General features: G+C 42.2%; 1 protein-coding gene across 8 annotated transcripts in view; it reads left to right on the top strand.

Moving 5' to 3' along the window:
- Nucleotides 1-17,270, top strand: part of LNX2 (ligand of numb-protein X 2) — a 172,325-nt gene that overhangs the window by 93,121 nt on the left and 61,934 nt on the right. For all 8 annotated transcript variants that reach the window (XM_029602591.1, XM_029602592.1, XM_029602589.1 and 5 more), the window contains one exon: nt 5,173-5,319. In XM_029602591.1, the coding sequence (XP_029458451.1) occupies nt 5,173-5,319 (147 nt within the window). The remainder of the gene's footprint in view (nt 1-5,172; nt 5,320-17,270) is intronic.

Raw genomic sequence — 17,270 nt, 5'->3', positions numbered from 1 at the left:
GTACAATTTATCCATCTTTCAGTTTTAACAAGATGCCCATTCCCTGCTGAGGAAAAGCATTCCCACAACATGATGCTTCCACCCCATACTTTTCTGTTGAGATGGTGTTTGCTGAGGAATGGGCAGTGTTAGGTTTGTGCCACAATAGCATTTTGAATTTTGGCCAAAATGCTCCATTTTTGTCTCGTCTAACCCCAAAACCTTATCCCACATTTTAGCTGGGTCACTCTGATGCTTTCTGGCAATCTCCACATGTGCTTTGATGTGGTTTTTCTTCAGTAATGGCTTATTTCTAACCACTCTCCCATGTAGACCAGTTGTATGCAGAGCTCTTGATATGGTTGACTGGTGCATCTCCACTCCAGTCTCAGCCACTGAATCTCTGTAGCTCCTTCAAAGTGATTGTTGGCCTTTCTGTGGCTTCCCTCACAAGTCTCCTCCTTGCTCTGATGCTGAGTTTTGAGGGGTGGCTTTTTCTAGGCAGTGTCTGGGTGGTATGATGCAGCTTCCATTTCCTCACAATTGATCTAACAGTCCTCATTGGGATATCCAAGCACTTAGAAAAGGCTACAAAATAGTTGTCTTGTGCATGTCTATAACCTTATCTTTAATTTCATTAGAATGCTGTTTGGTCCTCATTTTCACAGCTTTCCTTCAGATTCACAGTACTGGAGTTAGGGGATCGTTTATCCAGAAACTGTGTTCTTTTTTAATGATTCATAGGTAGAGGCCAATTGTAAACCAATTGTTAGGACAATATCTTTCATCTGTGTAAATCTGGAGCTTCCACAGTATAGGGATTGAATACTTATGCAAGCAGAATTTTTCAGTTTTGATACAAGCAGCATTTTTTAGTTCTTAATTTTATTTTACAAAAAATGCAGAGAAATATTGAATTGTGATTTTGAAAATTTACTTTAAGAGCATACTGATTTGGAATAAACGTACTATCTGGGACAATCTGTGTAAATGTCATTTGTAATCCATACAAATCTGCTGACTGTTTAGGGAGTTGAACACTTTTGCAAGCCACTGTAAATCAAGAGAAAGGAGAGAGGGAATATAATTAAAAACATTCAAATTCCTTAAAGGTTTATACCTGGCAATCTCCACATGTGCTTTGATGTGGTTTTTCTTCAGTAAGAGGAAAGCACTTTTCACCAGAAAGAAAATTGTATCATAAAGGTCCAAGGCAGAAATGGAAAACTCCTGAGTCCAGGTACCTAAAATTTACCTCCTAAGAAAAGCTGCTGGGGTCACAAAGAAGAGAAGAAACTGGGGGAATTGTTTACCAGGAATAAGAGAGACTAGGAAGAGAAAAAAAGCTGGAGGGGTGGGGAGTGAAAGAAAAAGAAGTGAGGCAGTGGAAAAGAGGATAGAGGGAAGGAAAAAGAAAGCAAAGAAACACAAAAATTGAGTAAAACTACTGCAAAAGTAGCAAAACCACAAAGATGAAAAAGAGCAAAAAAACCCAAAAACCCGCAACTAAGTAAAATATATATATTTTTTAACACTTTATTTAATAGATGGTGCACATATATAGCCAGAGAATTATAGAGTTTACAGTCAATTATGCAAAAAAGAACAAAAGACAAGAAGAGTAACGCTGTTGACCAGTCCCTCCATATGTAGATCATCAGAAGCCCCCACACAACACCAAAAGCAAATAAACCACCAAGCGAGATCAAGTACACAAATAAAATATTTTTAAAAGTTAAATTATAAGTAGAAATATTTACCCTAGCTTCTGGCGTCCATAGTTTCTAAATATTTTTCTATGCGGGCAAGCAGTTGATGTCCATCACACATGTGGGTGATGTTCAAAGGACCCCCCCTTCCAGAATTTTACTAGAAGCTTTTAGTGCTATTTTATCTAGTGAAGGTCCTGGCTCTCCCAATTAATGAGAAAAATTAATTGTGCTTGAAAAATAGTGGTGTGGGTGGAAGTCCACCAAGAGGAATGAGGGAAACCAGAACGGGAGTTCTTTTGGCCCGTGGTGGCTTTTGTTGGAGCAGAGAAAGGAGAGGGGTTGTAGGGGGGGCTCTTTTGGCCCATGGAGGACTTTTTACCATCACTAAAGGGGGAGGATGGGTGGATTCAGGGACCATAGTGGCTCACATCAGGCCTTTCATTAGCCCCTAAAGACTGTCAGTAAAACTTACCTACACCTTGAGAAGATGTAGTTACGTTTTTGCAGTGTCCATGGGTTAATGCAGATCGCGTTGCCAATGTGATTTTCATTAACTCTCTCTAAATGTGACACATGCTAATGTTATATATGATGCAATTCATTAATATTTTCAATGTGTGAGCTCATGATAATTTTGCATTGACACATTAATGTAGTTAAACATATGTCCTTTAAGGGTAATGCAACATTAACACTTGATACGTTTGCATTAACGTGTGTTTAACCTTCAACGTATTTTAGTACATTGACCCCATGGTTCCCTTCCAAATGGGTGTTCAAGTTAATGGCTTTGATAATGGCGTCCCTCAGAAGAAGGAATGTACTACTCTTATTAGGTCTTTTGATTAATTAATTAATTAATTGAAACATTTATAGCCTGCTCTAGACCAAGTGCAAGGCAAGTAACAAAGTAATCATAAAGATACTCTTCCGCATCCTTCTACAAGTTGTTATACTGCAAGCATGGTTCTTTACACAGCTGACATGTACGTCCTTCATCTTCCTAGTCAGCTCTGTAGTTCTGTTCCTAACACTTCAGGCCTGAAAGCTAGTTGAAATGAATTAGTTTTTAGCTACTTCCTAAAGGTCTTGGTGCAAGTTATTAAACACAATTGCCCAGATAGACTATTCCAGTAGAGTGGGCTTGCATCAGAGAGAGCTTTCCCCGAGTCCCAGCAAGATGTGCAGCCCTTAAAGAAAGAACATCAAGCAAGCTAGCTTGTGATGATCTTAGAACCCACGGAGGATCATACATATGGAACATAATGCAGATCCAGGGGGGATTTGATGTTTCCTAACAAACATGGCTATTTTATATCTAATTCTTCCCTCAACAGGGAGCCAGTGAAGTTAACTAAGTATAGGAGAAATTCATTCTCTGATGCCACAGTCTGTCAAAACACAGGCAACTGCATTTTGAGAAACTTGTAATGCTCTAAATGAGGGTGATGGGACCGCAAAGTATAAAGAATTGCAATAATTGAGGCCCATAAATAGTAAAGCCTGAGGCATAGTACAAAATTGACTCCCTAACAATGCTGTTAACCAGCACTGTTTTGTTGCATTTAAAAAAGGTTTTCTTGTCAGCAGCATTTATTTGAGGACTAGAAACTAAGATAACTCCTAGGCTTCTCAGTTGGGACACATTGAATATCTGATGGTCTTCAAACGTAAGGACAGTGGGTTTATTTCTTGCATTGAACCTTTCCAATATTATAACCTCTATCTTGCCAACATTCAGTGGTAGTTTATTGTGGCAAAGCCTTTTATTAATGGCTGAAAGACATATGGATAATAGTTGAAAAGTGGCAGACCAAGTGAGCACTGCTGGAACAAAAAACTGAATTGACACCAAGGCTAGAAAGCAATCTAAAAATTGGGGTCGTGTAGGTGAGAAAGGGCTGACTCATGTGGGACACCAGTGTTGACAGTGTACGATGTAGATATGACAGATATAATGTGAAACTGCTGCTGGTGATCAGAAATATATGATGTAAACCACAATTCCTCAACTGGTGGATCAAAATCTCCTAGTTGAAGGCATCAAAGGCTGCAGAGATATCCAACATCACTTAAGACATAGCTCTGCCTGCAATCAAAACCATGCTTGATGGTGTCAAGGCTCGATAACAAGAATTTCCATACTGAATGATTTGCGGAAGCCAAACTGAAATGGATCAAGAACAGAATAATCATCCATGAAGTCACTGAGCTATCGTAAAACGATGGTCTCAATAACTTTTGTTAAGAATGATAGTTATCAATCAGTTTCTTCTCTAACAGGCAAAACTTGAGGGATCCAATGATGGGGTTTTTTCAGCAGAGGCCAATAGTGCCTTTTAATTTTTGCAAACAGTATCTTTCTTCAATTCTCTTATCTTTTCTAGACTATTATCTCTTTCCAATGCCATTAATGCGTTTTATATGAGTGTCATATTTAAGGGGGTGTTTTTGCATCATAATTTTTACCCATCTAATTCCTGGTTCAGATCCTGTGTGAGTGGAGGCGGATTTTCTGGATGCTGTACATAGGGGGAAGCAACTCTAATTTTAGCCAGTTCCTCCTTGATCTCTCAATTCCTTCTACATTGTAGAGAACTGCAGGAAAATGGCACAAGCTTTAAGCCTCCAATTGACCTGCCTAAGAACTAGAGCAGGGATGAGCAACTCTGGTCCTCCAGGGCCCCCTAACTGTTTGGGTTTTCAGAATATTCCTAATGAATATGCATGAGAGAGTTTTGCATGCACTTGTATGCAAAGCCATCTCAGGCATATTCATTAGGGATATCCTGAAAACCTGACCGGTTAGCTGACAATTTTCAAAACTGCGCACACAGAGGCAAAGTCCCTTCCTGTTCCTAACTCCCACTGCAGGAATGCCACCATGAAAATGCAGATAAAAGTAACCTACTTTTATCCACATAAAGGGTGGACAGTTTTCAACATTTTTTTATTTGAGTAACTAGTCATTTACACAGGTAAATTTTACCTTAGGTCATCAGTAAAATTCTGTCAACGTCAATAGTGCCAAAAAATTGTTTTTTATCCAACAGCACTTATTTGCTTAAATAGAATGAGCTGATGATTGCTATATAACTTTCATTCAACAAGTGTCTATACAAGCTTAGTGCTAGCTTGTGGCTTTAGTAAAAATGATAGTGATCAGATATTATGAAACTGTGCTTTCTTACCTTAATCGTTGTCTTCCAGAATAGAGCTTTGAGTTACCGTAGAAGAAGAAGGAAGGACTCTTACGTTACTGATGTCTGCATTGTTTTCAATTTTGTAGAGTCTAGTCTCTCACCATTCATAAATACTAAATCTTGATAAGTAGGAAAAAAAAGAACGGTTTTACAAAACTGTGATTTACATTTAAGTATTTTTGTTGCCTTATTGTAGCTATATGATGGTATTTTTACTGTACTATATAAAATGAGTCACTTGTATTTTGTCCTTTTGTGTTTCTGTGTGCACTCACAAGGCTAGCGGAGAAAGAGTTTCTTTAACAGTATGCCGACCAGGAAAGCAGCAAACTAGCAGTGTTATCAGAGAAACAGGGACACATAACAGCAGCCAGTACCATCATCATTCACAACAGTTGTATCATAGTAGACCCAGCTCACATAAGGTAAGCACTGAAATTTTTTTCTTTCAGCATGTAGGGAAAAAAAATGAAATAATTGGTCTGAGATGGTTACCAGTAATTATTTTAGCCTAGCAGATGACTCTGATTATCAAAGAACAGTTATACTGTAAGTCACTTTTAAAGTAGACCAGAATTTGTTCATTGTTGCAGTTCTTTTAAAGAAAATTTTGAATCTGCGGCATAAATTATTGTAATTTTCTGTTTTGTTATTTTCTGTTTTAAGGAGATGTAGGTCTCAAGCTTCTGCTATATATATTTGATAGCTACAGAAATAGTTCTCGCTCTTTTAATATGTTGCTCTGCCTTGACATAACAAACCAGGCAAATTACGAAAGCATATTCAAGAGGCTTCCTTCACAGAGCAAAATCTACTGAAAATGGGCAACTAGAACATAGGCAGTACATACAACTCTACATCCAAAAGGCCCAACTTTTCTACATCTTGTGGTCTAGTTATTTTTACTCCTGGTATTCTGCCCAGGCTCACAACCTGGGTTGTTTGTTGACCAGTACTTAAAAAAATGTTTTCAAACTGGTACAAATGTCCCAGTCTACTGTAATATCAGCATGGTGAGGAAACTCTTAAACACAACAGTTCCACCGATGTATTAAAACAACATATTTTTGAAAAATGTCTTTGTCAGCATGATTTTTGTGCATTTATGTTTATTGTCTTTGGATCATTGGAGTTAATCTCCTTCTTGGTGTTCACCTGCGCACATCTAATTACTGTCTATTCTCTACAATCTCTCTGAGGCGTAGAGACCGACTCTATCCCTCTTAGAGCTCATTTATATAATTTTGGGTTGTCTTCTCTGTTAGTATAGGTTTATCTCAACAAAAATATTTCTCACCTATTGATGGGTGCTTCTGAACGGTGCGCTTGGCTGAGTGCACAGTTTAGCCCCTGTTTGGCTGTGCATTTTTGACGTGCTATTATTATCCCTTATACTGTAAGGGGTAATAGCATGTGGAAAACGTGCGGCCAACTCCCCCGAAACTAATAGCGCCCGCAACATGCAAATACATGTTGATGAGCCTATTAGTTAGTCACCCGAAATACAGAAAGTAAAATGTGCGGCCAAGCTGTACATTTTACTCTCAGAAATTAACGCTTGCCCAAAGGCTGGTGTTAATTTCAGACAGCACCAGGCAAGTGCTTTTCTGTACACCCTCTGACTTAATATCATAGCGATATTAAGTCGGAGGCCCAAAAAATTAAAAAAAAACAAAACAAAAAACTTCTTTTAAAAGAAAAAAAAATTTGCCCGCAGGTTGGAAAACGGATGTTCAGTTTTGCAGGCATCCGTTTTCCGAACCCGTGGCTGTCAGCGGGTTCGACAACCGACGCCGGTAAAATTAAGCGTCGGTTGTCAGACCTGCTGACAGCTGCCGCCTCTGCCAATAAGGAGGCGCTAGGGATGAAGCGCTAGTGTCCCTAGCGCCTCCTTATTAGCGCCAGCACTAATTTAAATACTGAATCGCGCGCCCAGGAGAGGTGCCTGGGCACGCATCAGGAGAGCGGGTGCTCACCTCGGAGCGCCGGCTCTTCCACAGTATTTTTTGAATCGGCCTGATTGTTTATTTATTTAGAAACATTTATATACTGGTATTAGTAGGGGATATCATACCGGTTTACATTCGAACAATTAGGCCCGAAAATACATGTTAACAGGGAATAGGAACTGGGGGGGGGGGGGGGTGTAAAAAAGTGGAAATATAAATTAACAAACAGCGAGGTCCTTAACATAAGGAATGCATAATCACCATGTAGTGGCGCATGGGATGAGAAGATGGGGGAAGATCTATTCTGGATAGGCTCGCTTAAATAACCACGTTTTTAACTTCTTTTTAAATTTGATCACACATGGTTCAAGGCGCAGGTTAGGGGGCAGGGAGTTCCAGAGAGCAGGGCCAGCAATTGAGGGCACGGTCGCGTGTAGAGGAGAGATGGGATATTTTCAGTGAGGGTACAAGTAGGGTGCCTTTGTTGGCGGTTCTGGTAGGTCGGGTAGACTGGGGAGCATTGAAAGGAATGTCAAGCCATTTGGAGTTGTGGGCGTGAATGGATTTATGTACTATGGTCAGAGTTTTGTAGTGAATGCGGGAGAGTATGGGGAGCCAGTGTAGATCTCTGAGACGGGGAATGATATGTTCATGATTGTTAAAGATAACACTTATCTAGGGAGACCTATTTATATGACTGTTGGATCTAATTGTCTTTAGAAAAAGTGAAGTTGCTTCCGAGTAACGGGTCACTGAAGACAAGACAGGAGTTCATCATTGCACAGATCTACCCAACTCCCTATAGAGTAGTTCTTCCCCAGTAAAGTCTAGGGGATCAGTTTTCAAAGACCTGCTTGGCAGCAAGGATATGCAGATAATTACAACTAATTATCTTTAGGAAAAGTTTCAGTGGACCCTAACAGGCTAGGTTTTCAACTGAAAGTTTCCTGTATCTAGTCAGACAAAGTTTGACAAATTCAATTTAGACCCACTGTTTGTGCAGATGCAATTAGCTGCTTAAACTTAGCTGATTGACCTTCTATATCAGCGCTAACCGGCTAAGTCATAAACACACCTCAGGTAAGCCTCTGGCTCTGGCCAAATTTATGCCCTTTCTGCACTTAACCAGTTAAAATTAGCTAGTCAGAATGGCAGGGCCAAATTAAGGCCAACTGATGCCCGAAGCACAGCCCAACAATGGTGCCCCCTCTGCCCTTCCATTGCTTAACTGACAAGACATTAAGGCTCAATAAGTGTTGAAGGTGAAATAAGAGATTAAAAGTTCTGTTTTCTTGCTGGTCCTTCCCACACTCTCCTCAAAACAGACTCTCAGACAGTGTCCTGTGTGCGCGATACAGCAAAACAAAATATTTAAATTAGGGCCCGCGGTAAAAAGAGGCGCTAGGGACACTAGCATGTCCCTAGCGCCTCTTTTTGGACAGGAGCGGTTTGACAGCTGGCACTCAATTTTGCCGGCGTCTGTTCTCGAGCCCGCTGACAGCCACGGGTTCGGAAATCGGAAGCCGGCAAAATTGAGCGTCCAGTTTTCAACCTGCTGATTTTAAATGTTTTTTTTATTATTTTTAACTTTTTTTTAACTTTTGGGACCTCCAACTTAATATCGCCATGATATTAAGTCGGAGGGTGCACTTCCCCGGCGCCGGCAGAAATTAACGCCTACCTTTGGGTAGGCACTAATTTCTTAAAGTAAAATGTGCGGCTTGTCTGCACATTTTACTTACTGTATCGCGCGGGAATGACTAATAGGGCCATCAACATGCATTTGCACATTGCGGGCGCTGTTAGTCTCGGGGAGGTTGGACGCGCGTTTTCGACGCGCTATTACCCCTTACTGAATAAGTGGTAAAGCTAGTGCGTCAAAAACACGCGTCCAAATGCAGGTGTACTGTATCGGCCTGTCTGTGATTGTCTCCCCAGTCCCCCCAGTCCATACCCCCATCCCAGAGAACCTGATGATGTTAGGGTCATATTCTCTCTGCTGGAAAGAGAACAAATTGCAGCCAGCAAAAAACAAAGCAGGAACTGCAACTTTATTATCATCTAATGATAGGTTGACAGCAGCAGAAGAAGAGAAGACAAGGCTAGAGCTATGTTTTATCATCGGTAATATTTTTGTGCTGCTGGGAGTCATTCTCTGCCCTACTTGTCAGGCCTTTGTGTGAGCTGGTTGGGCTGATTTCAGAGCAGGGCAATGACTGTCAGAGTGAATTGAGACATTGCCTGAAGAGGGAGAAGAAAGTGTAAAGGTGGATGCTACAGACCTGGTAAGGGATGGCAACAAGGGGAGGAACATTACATGATAATGCTGTAATGCCCTTCGTTAGCCAGTCCAGTGGAGGAGATACTCGCTAAAGCCCAAATTTTCAAATGCTGGCATGCGTAAAATCCGGCAGATACACGTGTGGCTGAGCGCATTTTAAAAACGGCCTGGCCACACGCTTATCTGCCAGTATGCGCAGAAGTGCCTGCAGAGCAAAAAGGGGCCAGCCTGGGGTGAGGTCAGGGTGGGGGCCGGCCGGGATAGCGCCATTTCGTGCTGCCGCCTGGCGCGCGCAACTTAATTCAACTACCAGGATGAAGTAAGTTAAAAAAAAAAATAATTTTTTTTTTTGCGTAGTTAGGGTTGGTTTAGGACTCGGGGAGGAGAGTGGAAAATGGAGGAAGGGTACTTAGGGGGATAGGGAACTGGGAAAGGCCCGGTTGCGTCGCTACACATTTCTTTAAAATGTATAGCGACGCAACCCCGTTGCACGCGTTAGAGGACACCCACCCACACATGCGCACGCCAGTTTTAAAATCGGCCGCTCATGTGCGTGCGGGAATTGTATTTTATAACATGCGCGCAGTAAAACACGTTATAAAATTGGCGCATCCATGTGCGTGCACGGGTTTTAAAATCAACCCCTAAATTGAACACAGGAGCAGCAGTAGAAGCATGTGTGTGTCAGACAGTGTGTGTATTTGTCAGAATGTTTGGATTTTTAGGGACCCTTGGACATGCAGATTAAAGTCAAATACAGCAGATAAAAATGATTACAAAAAATTTGACTAAAGTTGAGTGCAGCAGTAAAAGAGATAAGGGCATAATAGTTAGGGGGGAAAATCTCTGTGTGGCCCCCCTTCCCTTGGTGCACTAAGCACATGCTTATTTTGCTTAATGGTTAATCTAGGGCTGCAGAGAGGAGCCATTCTTAATAGACAAGGTTTAACCTAACTCCCAAAGTCATTGCAGCAACAATTTTTGCCCAGGTGCCATGCACTGTGCCTCCCTCAAGAACCCAGCTAACATGGACTGGCTGCTAGGTGTCATTAGGCAATGCTTCCTCTCCTGCCCTGGGAACCGAACTCAGGTCTTCCACATGGCTCATCGGACAGCTCTTACTAATAAAATCAACTAATGTCATTGTAAAAGACGTATTATGTAGGAAAAATTTCAAATAGTCTTCTTAAGTGCAAAGTCCATAGTTAAAGTTCGCATAATGGTAATTTTGTAACAGCCTGTGTAGAGCTGAAGTCCATATGTACTTTGTTGAACAGGTTTAAATAAACATGCAGACATTTACAGATGTACTTTAGAAAACTGAAAGTACATGTGTAAATGATTTCCCCATCCAACTTCACACCCAGGGACACCTTTTTGCAGTATGTTTACAAGAATGCATGAAATCGTTTCAAAGCATACTTTTTTACATATGACCCCTGGTATAATTTTCAGAAGGCCCCTTTACATGCGGAAATGCTTTTGAAAAGTGACCTTTATTAAAACCATATGTTTACTTTCTATCTATACACACTGTTTGAAAATTAGCCCTTTATGGAGGCAATTTTCTTACTGTCCTCATTGGTTCAAAGTCTGCAAGTACTTTGCACCAATTCTTAAAACAAAAGTATACAATCTGTGCACATTATTTTCCTCTTCTGATGTAGGCTCATCTTTAGGAATGCCTACTCAAAATGTGGCTAAAAGTACACATTGTGGAACAGCATGTATGCTTTTAACCAAATCGAGAGAGGGCAATTCTAGGCAGCCAATTCGTGCATGTATAGGGTAATTTTCAAAGGGAATTTTGCAGATATTCACAGAAATAGCCCTTTTAGAAAATGTTATGACCAATATGCACGCAGCAGTAGCCACGCGGTTAAGGAGCTCCGCAGAGATTCCTGACAGGAATTTTCCTCACGGAATTACTAAAAACCTTTTTACCCCACAGGGGTCCCTCCTTCAACTTTTTCAAGCCGTGGTACTCCGGTAAGTTTTTTACCCATTTTCGGTCGATTCCCGTCGAGTTTGGCCCTCGCAGCCTATTGGTCGTCGACCGTACCACGGCTTAAATATTTCAAGGCCATGGCGCCAGGGTTCCGACGGTGCCTGGATTGTAACTGCACCATGTCGGGAGGAGGAATAGCCTAGTGGTTAGAGCAGTGGGCTATGAACCAGGAGACCAGGGTTTGAGTCCCGCTGGTGCTCCTTTTGACCTTGGGCAAGTCACTTTACCCTCCATTGCCTCAGGTGTAAAACTTAGATTGTAAGCCCTCTGGGGATAGAGAAATACCTATAGTACCTGAATGTAAACCGATGTGATATCTCAGATAGAATGTCGGTATATAAAAATAATAAATAAATAAATGTCCATAACAGACCCTCACAAGGTCTGTGTAATGTGTCTCGGATGTGAGCACGATGTCCTGACCTGCACCAAATGTGCCCTAATGACACCATAAGGTCGCAAGGCCAGAATGGAGAAGATGGAACTTCTCTTCCGTGCTCAAGCCTCGACGCCGTCTATTGCATCGACGTCATCAGAATCGGCACCGTCCACTTTGTGCCAGTATCTACCACCGGCCGGTGACTGTCCGGCATCAACGACTTCTCGGCCTTCAACTCCCTCTACTCCCCCTCAGGACCGAGGGGATCGTAGAGACAGACATCGCCATCGACATCGGAAGTTTCGACCATCGAGGGAGCAAAATCATCGACCTTGCCATCGTCCGAGCTGCTGTCGAAGAAACCCCGTCCACAAAAGGCACCGACCTTTTCTGCGACCGGGTCACCTAGGCAACCCTCACCCGGACGGGTATTGGGAGCCGCAACTCCACCTTTAACGGTGGTCCCTCCGGCTATGCCTCTGCCTCCTTCTCCCCTTCCGGAGCCGGGGTTGATTGCTCCAGATCTCCGTGAAGAATTGGACCGGATGGTTCAGGATGCCATCGACAAGGCGATGTATAGACTACAAGTTCCTCCGACACTGGTGCCAGTCGTGGAACCGACCACCGACCCGATTCCAGCAGCGTTGGCCCCGCTGCTCTTGAGGATGGAAGCGCTTATTGCCGCTGTTCCACCGATGGATCCTGGGTCACAAATGGCTCCGGTGCCCTCTCCTCTTACTTTGTCATCGAGAGGAGAAACACCGTTTCGCGTCCCTCCATTGGGAGTCTTACCGATGCCTCAGCCATCGATGCTGATGCGTCCGACTCCACCGATCCATCCATTGATACCCTCGATGCCTGCACCGGTGCCTCGATGCCTTCATCGGTGCCTCCAGTTCTTCCTTCGATTCCTTCAGAGCCTAGACCTTGGACCTTCAGGAATTCCGACTCGTCCCCCTCTGGTTCCTAGAGGGGCAGGTGCTGATCCCAATGTTACCTGGACTGATGATTCTTCACCAGACACCGATGACTTGCCTTCACCACCTTCTCCTACTGAAAGCAGGAAGCGTTCTCCTCCAGAGGACCTTTCCTTCATAAATTTTGTGAAGGAAATGTCTGAATTGGTTCCCTTCCAATTGCAGACCGAACAAGATGACAGGCATCAAATGATGGAACTGTTGCAATTCCTGGATGCTCCCAAGGAAAAAACCTCCATCCCTATTCACCAGGTTCTTCTGGATCTCCTCCAGAAGAACCTGGCTCTGTTGCTCCAGTCAACAGGAAGGCTGACACCACTTATTTGGTACAGTCAGCCCCAGGTTTTCAAAAACCTCAGTTGGATCACCAATCTGTGGTTGTAGAATCAGCCCAAAAGAGGGCAAGGAGATGGAAACCCCACTCTTCCTTTCCCCCAGGCAAGGAGCAGAAATTTCTAGATGTCATTGGTCGCCGTGTCTTCCAGGGCTCAATGCTCATCTCCCGAATTGCCTCTTATCAGCTCTAAATGACCCAATACAACAGGGTCTTATTTAAGCAGATACAAGAATTGACAGACTCCCTGCCTCAACAGTTCCAATATCAACTTCAAACCCTAGTGAACAAGGGCTGTGAGGCAGGCAAGCATGAGATAAGATCATCTTACAATATCTTTGACACTGCTACTAGGGTATCTGCAGCTGCTATTTCAGCAAAAAGATGGGCCTGGCTCAAGTCTTTGGACCTTCGCCCTGAAGTACAGGACAGATTCTCCGACCCACCCTGTGTAGGAGACGATCTGTTTGGTGAGCAGATTCATCGGATGGTGGCGGAACTCAAGGACCATCATGAGACTCTGAGACAGCTCTCTCTGATGCCTTTTGAGTATTCCTCAAAACAGCCTCTCCGAAAGGACGCTAAGAAGTCATTCTTCCGTCCGAAGAAATCCTACCCACCACCATCTAGAACTCGTTCTACGAGACCTTTCCAAAAAACCCAGTCTCCTCAACTACGAAAACAAAAGCCTCAAGCAGCTCCTTAGCCGGGCCTTGCTTCCGGTTTTTGACTCCTGCATAGGGAGCAGCAGCCAGCTTCCACTGCCACAGATACTAGTGGGAGGTCGATTGTGCCAGTTCAACAACAGGTGGCACTCAATCACCTTGAGCGATAATCGCTGAAGGTTATCATCTGAACTTTCTCTCCATCCCACCGGACTCCCCACCTCTCCCGACGTGGAGAACATCCGACCACTCCATCCTCCTGGAATAGGATGTCTCCCTCCTCTTCCAGGCCAAAGCAATAGAACCAGTACCCTAGGGTTCTATTCCCGGTACTTTCTAATCCCCCAAAAATCCGGAGGTCTTCGTCCAATTCTGGACCTACGTGCCCTCAACAAGAACCTCCATCGAGAAAAGTTCAAAATGGTAACCTTGGGTTCTCTTCTTCCTCTTTTGCAAAGAGGAGTCTGGCTCTGCTCTCTAGACCTCCAGGATGCATACACACATATTGCGATAACTACATCTCATTGCAGATACCTGAGATTTCTGGTAGGCCCCAAGCACTATCAATACAGAGTGCTTCCATTCAGCCTCGTGTCTGCACCACGAGTCTTCACAGTAGTTGCAGCTTTCCTCAGGACTCAAGGTGTTCACATCTACCCCTATCTAGACAATTGGTTGATTAGGGCTCCCACTCAGCAAACTGCTCTGTCGTCCTACATCTTACTCTACGTACTCTGATTTCGCTAGGATTTCTCGTCAACTACGACAAATCCTACTTAGTCCCATCTCAAACTTTATCATTCATAGGGTCAGACTTGGACACCTTGCAAGCAAAAGCTTTTCTGCCTCGACAGCGAGCTCTCACTCTCGTCTCTCTCGCACACCAGCTACAGTCGCAGCACCGCACGACTGCATGCCACTTCCTCATCCTGCTGGGACACATGGCGTCCTCAGTTCAGGTTATCCCAATGGCCCGCTTGGCCATGAGAGTCATGCAGTGGACTCTAAGGTCACAATGGACTCAATCCATTCAGCCCCTTTCGACCATTGTCCACATCACCGACTCACACCGTCAGTCTCTAGCTTGGTGGAAAAATCACATCAATCTACACCAAGGCTTTGCCCTTCCAGGCTCCAGACCTTCCAGACCCTCAAATAATTCTTCAACCTCAGCTGGGGAGCCCATGTGGCCGAACTGCAGACACAAGGATCTTAGAGGGTCTATGTAAACAGGTGGAGGTAATGGTGAACTGGTGATTCCAAGTACTCGTGCAGGGAAGTATTTTCAAAACAGATTGTATGCATACTTTAATACTTGCCTCTGTGTTTAATTCTGGATGTTTATTCACACAGCATCAGTTATTTCGCACATAAAATATACGTGCATATGTTTATAAAATGAGTACAGAAACTGTGTGTATTCATGCATCGAAAATATTCAGATGTACTTGCGGTGCAGAAATACGCGGTATTTTATAAACTGCAACTCCCACTGCATGGTTTATAAAATCTTAGCATTAATCTCTGCTTGTCCACTTATGCATGCAAATGTTGTACTGCAATAGGTTTAGAAGATGGGCTCCCTACATGTAAATTCTCTGGACAGAACTACAAGCATCAGATAGCAGGTGTAAATGTGTGTGTGTGTATTTTTGCCAGGAACTTCGTGCATCCCGTAGTGTTAGCCATTCCCCATGTTCTTTTATATCCCTTATTAACAATCCCCATATTTAAATGTTTAATGTATTTGACAAAGGTAATGCATGAGTTCCTGCAAATTTTGTTTAAATGTAAACCGATGTGATATGTAAAATCGAACACCGGTATATAAAAATTAATAAATAAAATAACATTTTCAAAGCAAATTTGAATGCATGTGTGTTTTGAAAATTGATGTAACTGTTATAAAATTACTTCCTTAAATCCCGATTTACACACACAAATGATGGTCAGAAAATTTCCTCCTCATGTCTGTCTGGAAATAGATATTCCGAATGCATTGTGGATTAAATATATGGTTATACTTAACATTATCTATAGGTGTCTTATGGGAGTAACTTCCAAAGCCCTTTATATATTATGAGGGTAATTTACACATGTAAAATGGATTTTTGAAAATTATTCTGGGGATTGTATATGTAAAAGTATGCGCAAAAGCAATTTCATATGTACTCTTGTACACACTGCAAAGAGACATTCATAGGAAAATTATTTATACTTGTGCTTTCGATTTTGAAAAGTGTACATGTAAATATTTGTGTGGACATTTACACCTGCTTTCTAGTGGGTGCAAATGTGTACACTTATGCCCTGCTGAGGTACACGTTATTCCACTTATTTTCAAAGCAGACTTGCATGCATTAGTCCACTTTGAAAATTAGGTCTGAAGTCGGTGTGCACTTTGTACATAAGAGCTATTGTAAAATTACCCTCTTACATCCCGGTTTTATGCACATAAATGGCTTTTTAAAAATTACCCGAGGGTTAAGCGATTATGCACATACTCTTATGCACACTACAAAGAGGCATTTCTTGGACTAGAGTTGGGGTCAGGACAAGATTTATGTGCATACTTTTGATTTTCAAAAGAAAGTGCATAAATATATATGCACAAAGTTACATCTGCCCCAGACAGGTGTAACTAATGTGCTAGTATGTTAGCACTGCTTCCGTGCACACACACACACAAAGTTTCAAAGCAGATTTATGCAAGTAAATCCACTTTGAAAATTCAGGCTAAAGTCTGCAAGTAAAAAGTACCCACAAACGTTAGCACATGTAGGCTGTTTGAAAATTACCCTCATAAAGTACATGGAGTTGCCATTAGGTTAAATGGTGGTTTGTTTTACCCTATAGGCAATCATCGCAGCTGACTTACTATATTCTTGATATATTTTTCAAATCGGCCAAAAATTCTCCACCCAAGGAGTGTAAACTTAAGACAAACCCACTTCACTGCCTTATGTTTACACAACCAAGTCCTTATTATTATATGTATATTAACTGAATGAAACCATTTTTAAAGATGGAGGGCAAGGGACACCATTCTGCTTTAAGTGGACATTTTCATTGTAAAATGGTGGAGTTTCTCATCTACAATAAAGCTTAGACAATTGTTGTAAGAAGCACCTGAAAGAACAATCTAGATTGCTTTCACACTCTCTCTCTCTCTCTCTCTCTCTCTCTCTGTTGGCTTCTCAACTGAGTGCTGAGTTTTTCTCCGATACTCTTGGGGCAGGGGTTTCATACATGACCAAATACGGTACCATCCAGGTTTACTGTGGCTCTCATTCCTAATCATTAACCACCAACCAACCACATACTTTCATGTAGTTAATTTTATATATCTTTCTAAATTTGTTTTTAAGAATTTTTTTTTAATATATCAAATAATAAGTTATCTTTAAAATGCCAAATGTTCATAATAAATTGTCAGCAATCCTTTAGAGTTCATGAAATACTTGTGCTGTCCTGCTTCTGAGATATACCACAGAAATGTCCAGCTCATAACTATCAAACCCGAAGTGGCCACGTTTCAAATAATGAATGCTTCATCAGGGGAAAGCACTTCATTCTGGCGGATAAGCAGCACTCCAGCATTGTAATGTGTCCAAGGATTGCCAGCAATTTATTATGAACCTTTGATGGGTATTTTAAAGATCATGTATTTTTTGATAAATAAAAAAGTTTTCTTCTTAATAAATACTTTAGAAAGATATGTAAAATTAACTACATGAAAGTAAGTGGCTGGTTGGTGGTTAATGATTAGGAATGAGAGCCACG

The sequence above is a fragment of the Rhinatrema bivittatum genome, chromosome 5, assembly GCF_901001135.1.
Source record: "Rhinatrema bivittatum chromosome 5, aRhiBiv1.1, whole genome shotgun sequence".
Classification (NCBI taxonomy): domain Eukaryota; kingdom Metazoa; phylum Chordata; class Amphibia; order Gymnophiona; family Rhinatrematidae; genus Rhinatrema; species Rhinatrema bivittatum.
The sequence above is the reverse complement of the archived record's forward strand: the minus strand, read 5'-3'. Positions and strand labels throughout refer to the sequence as shown.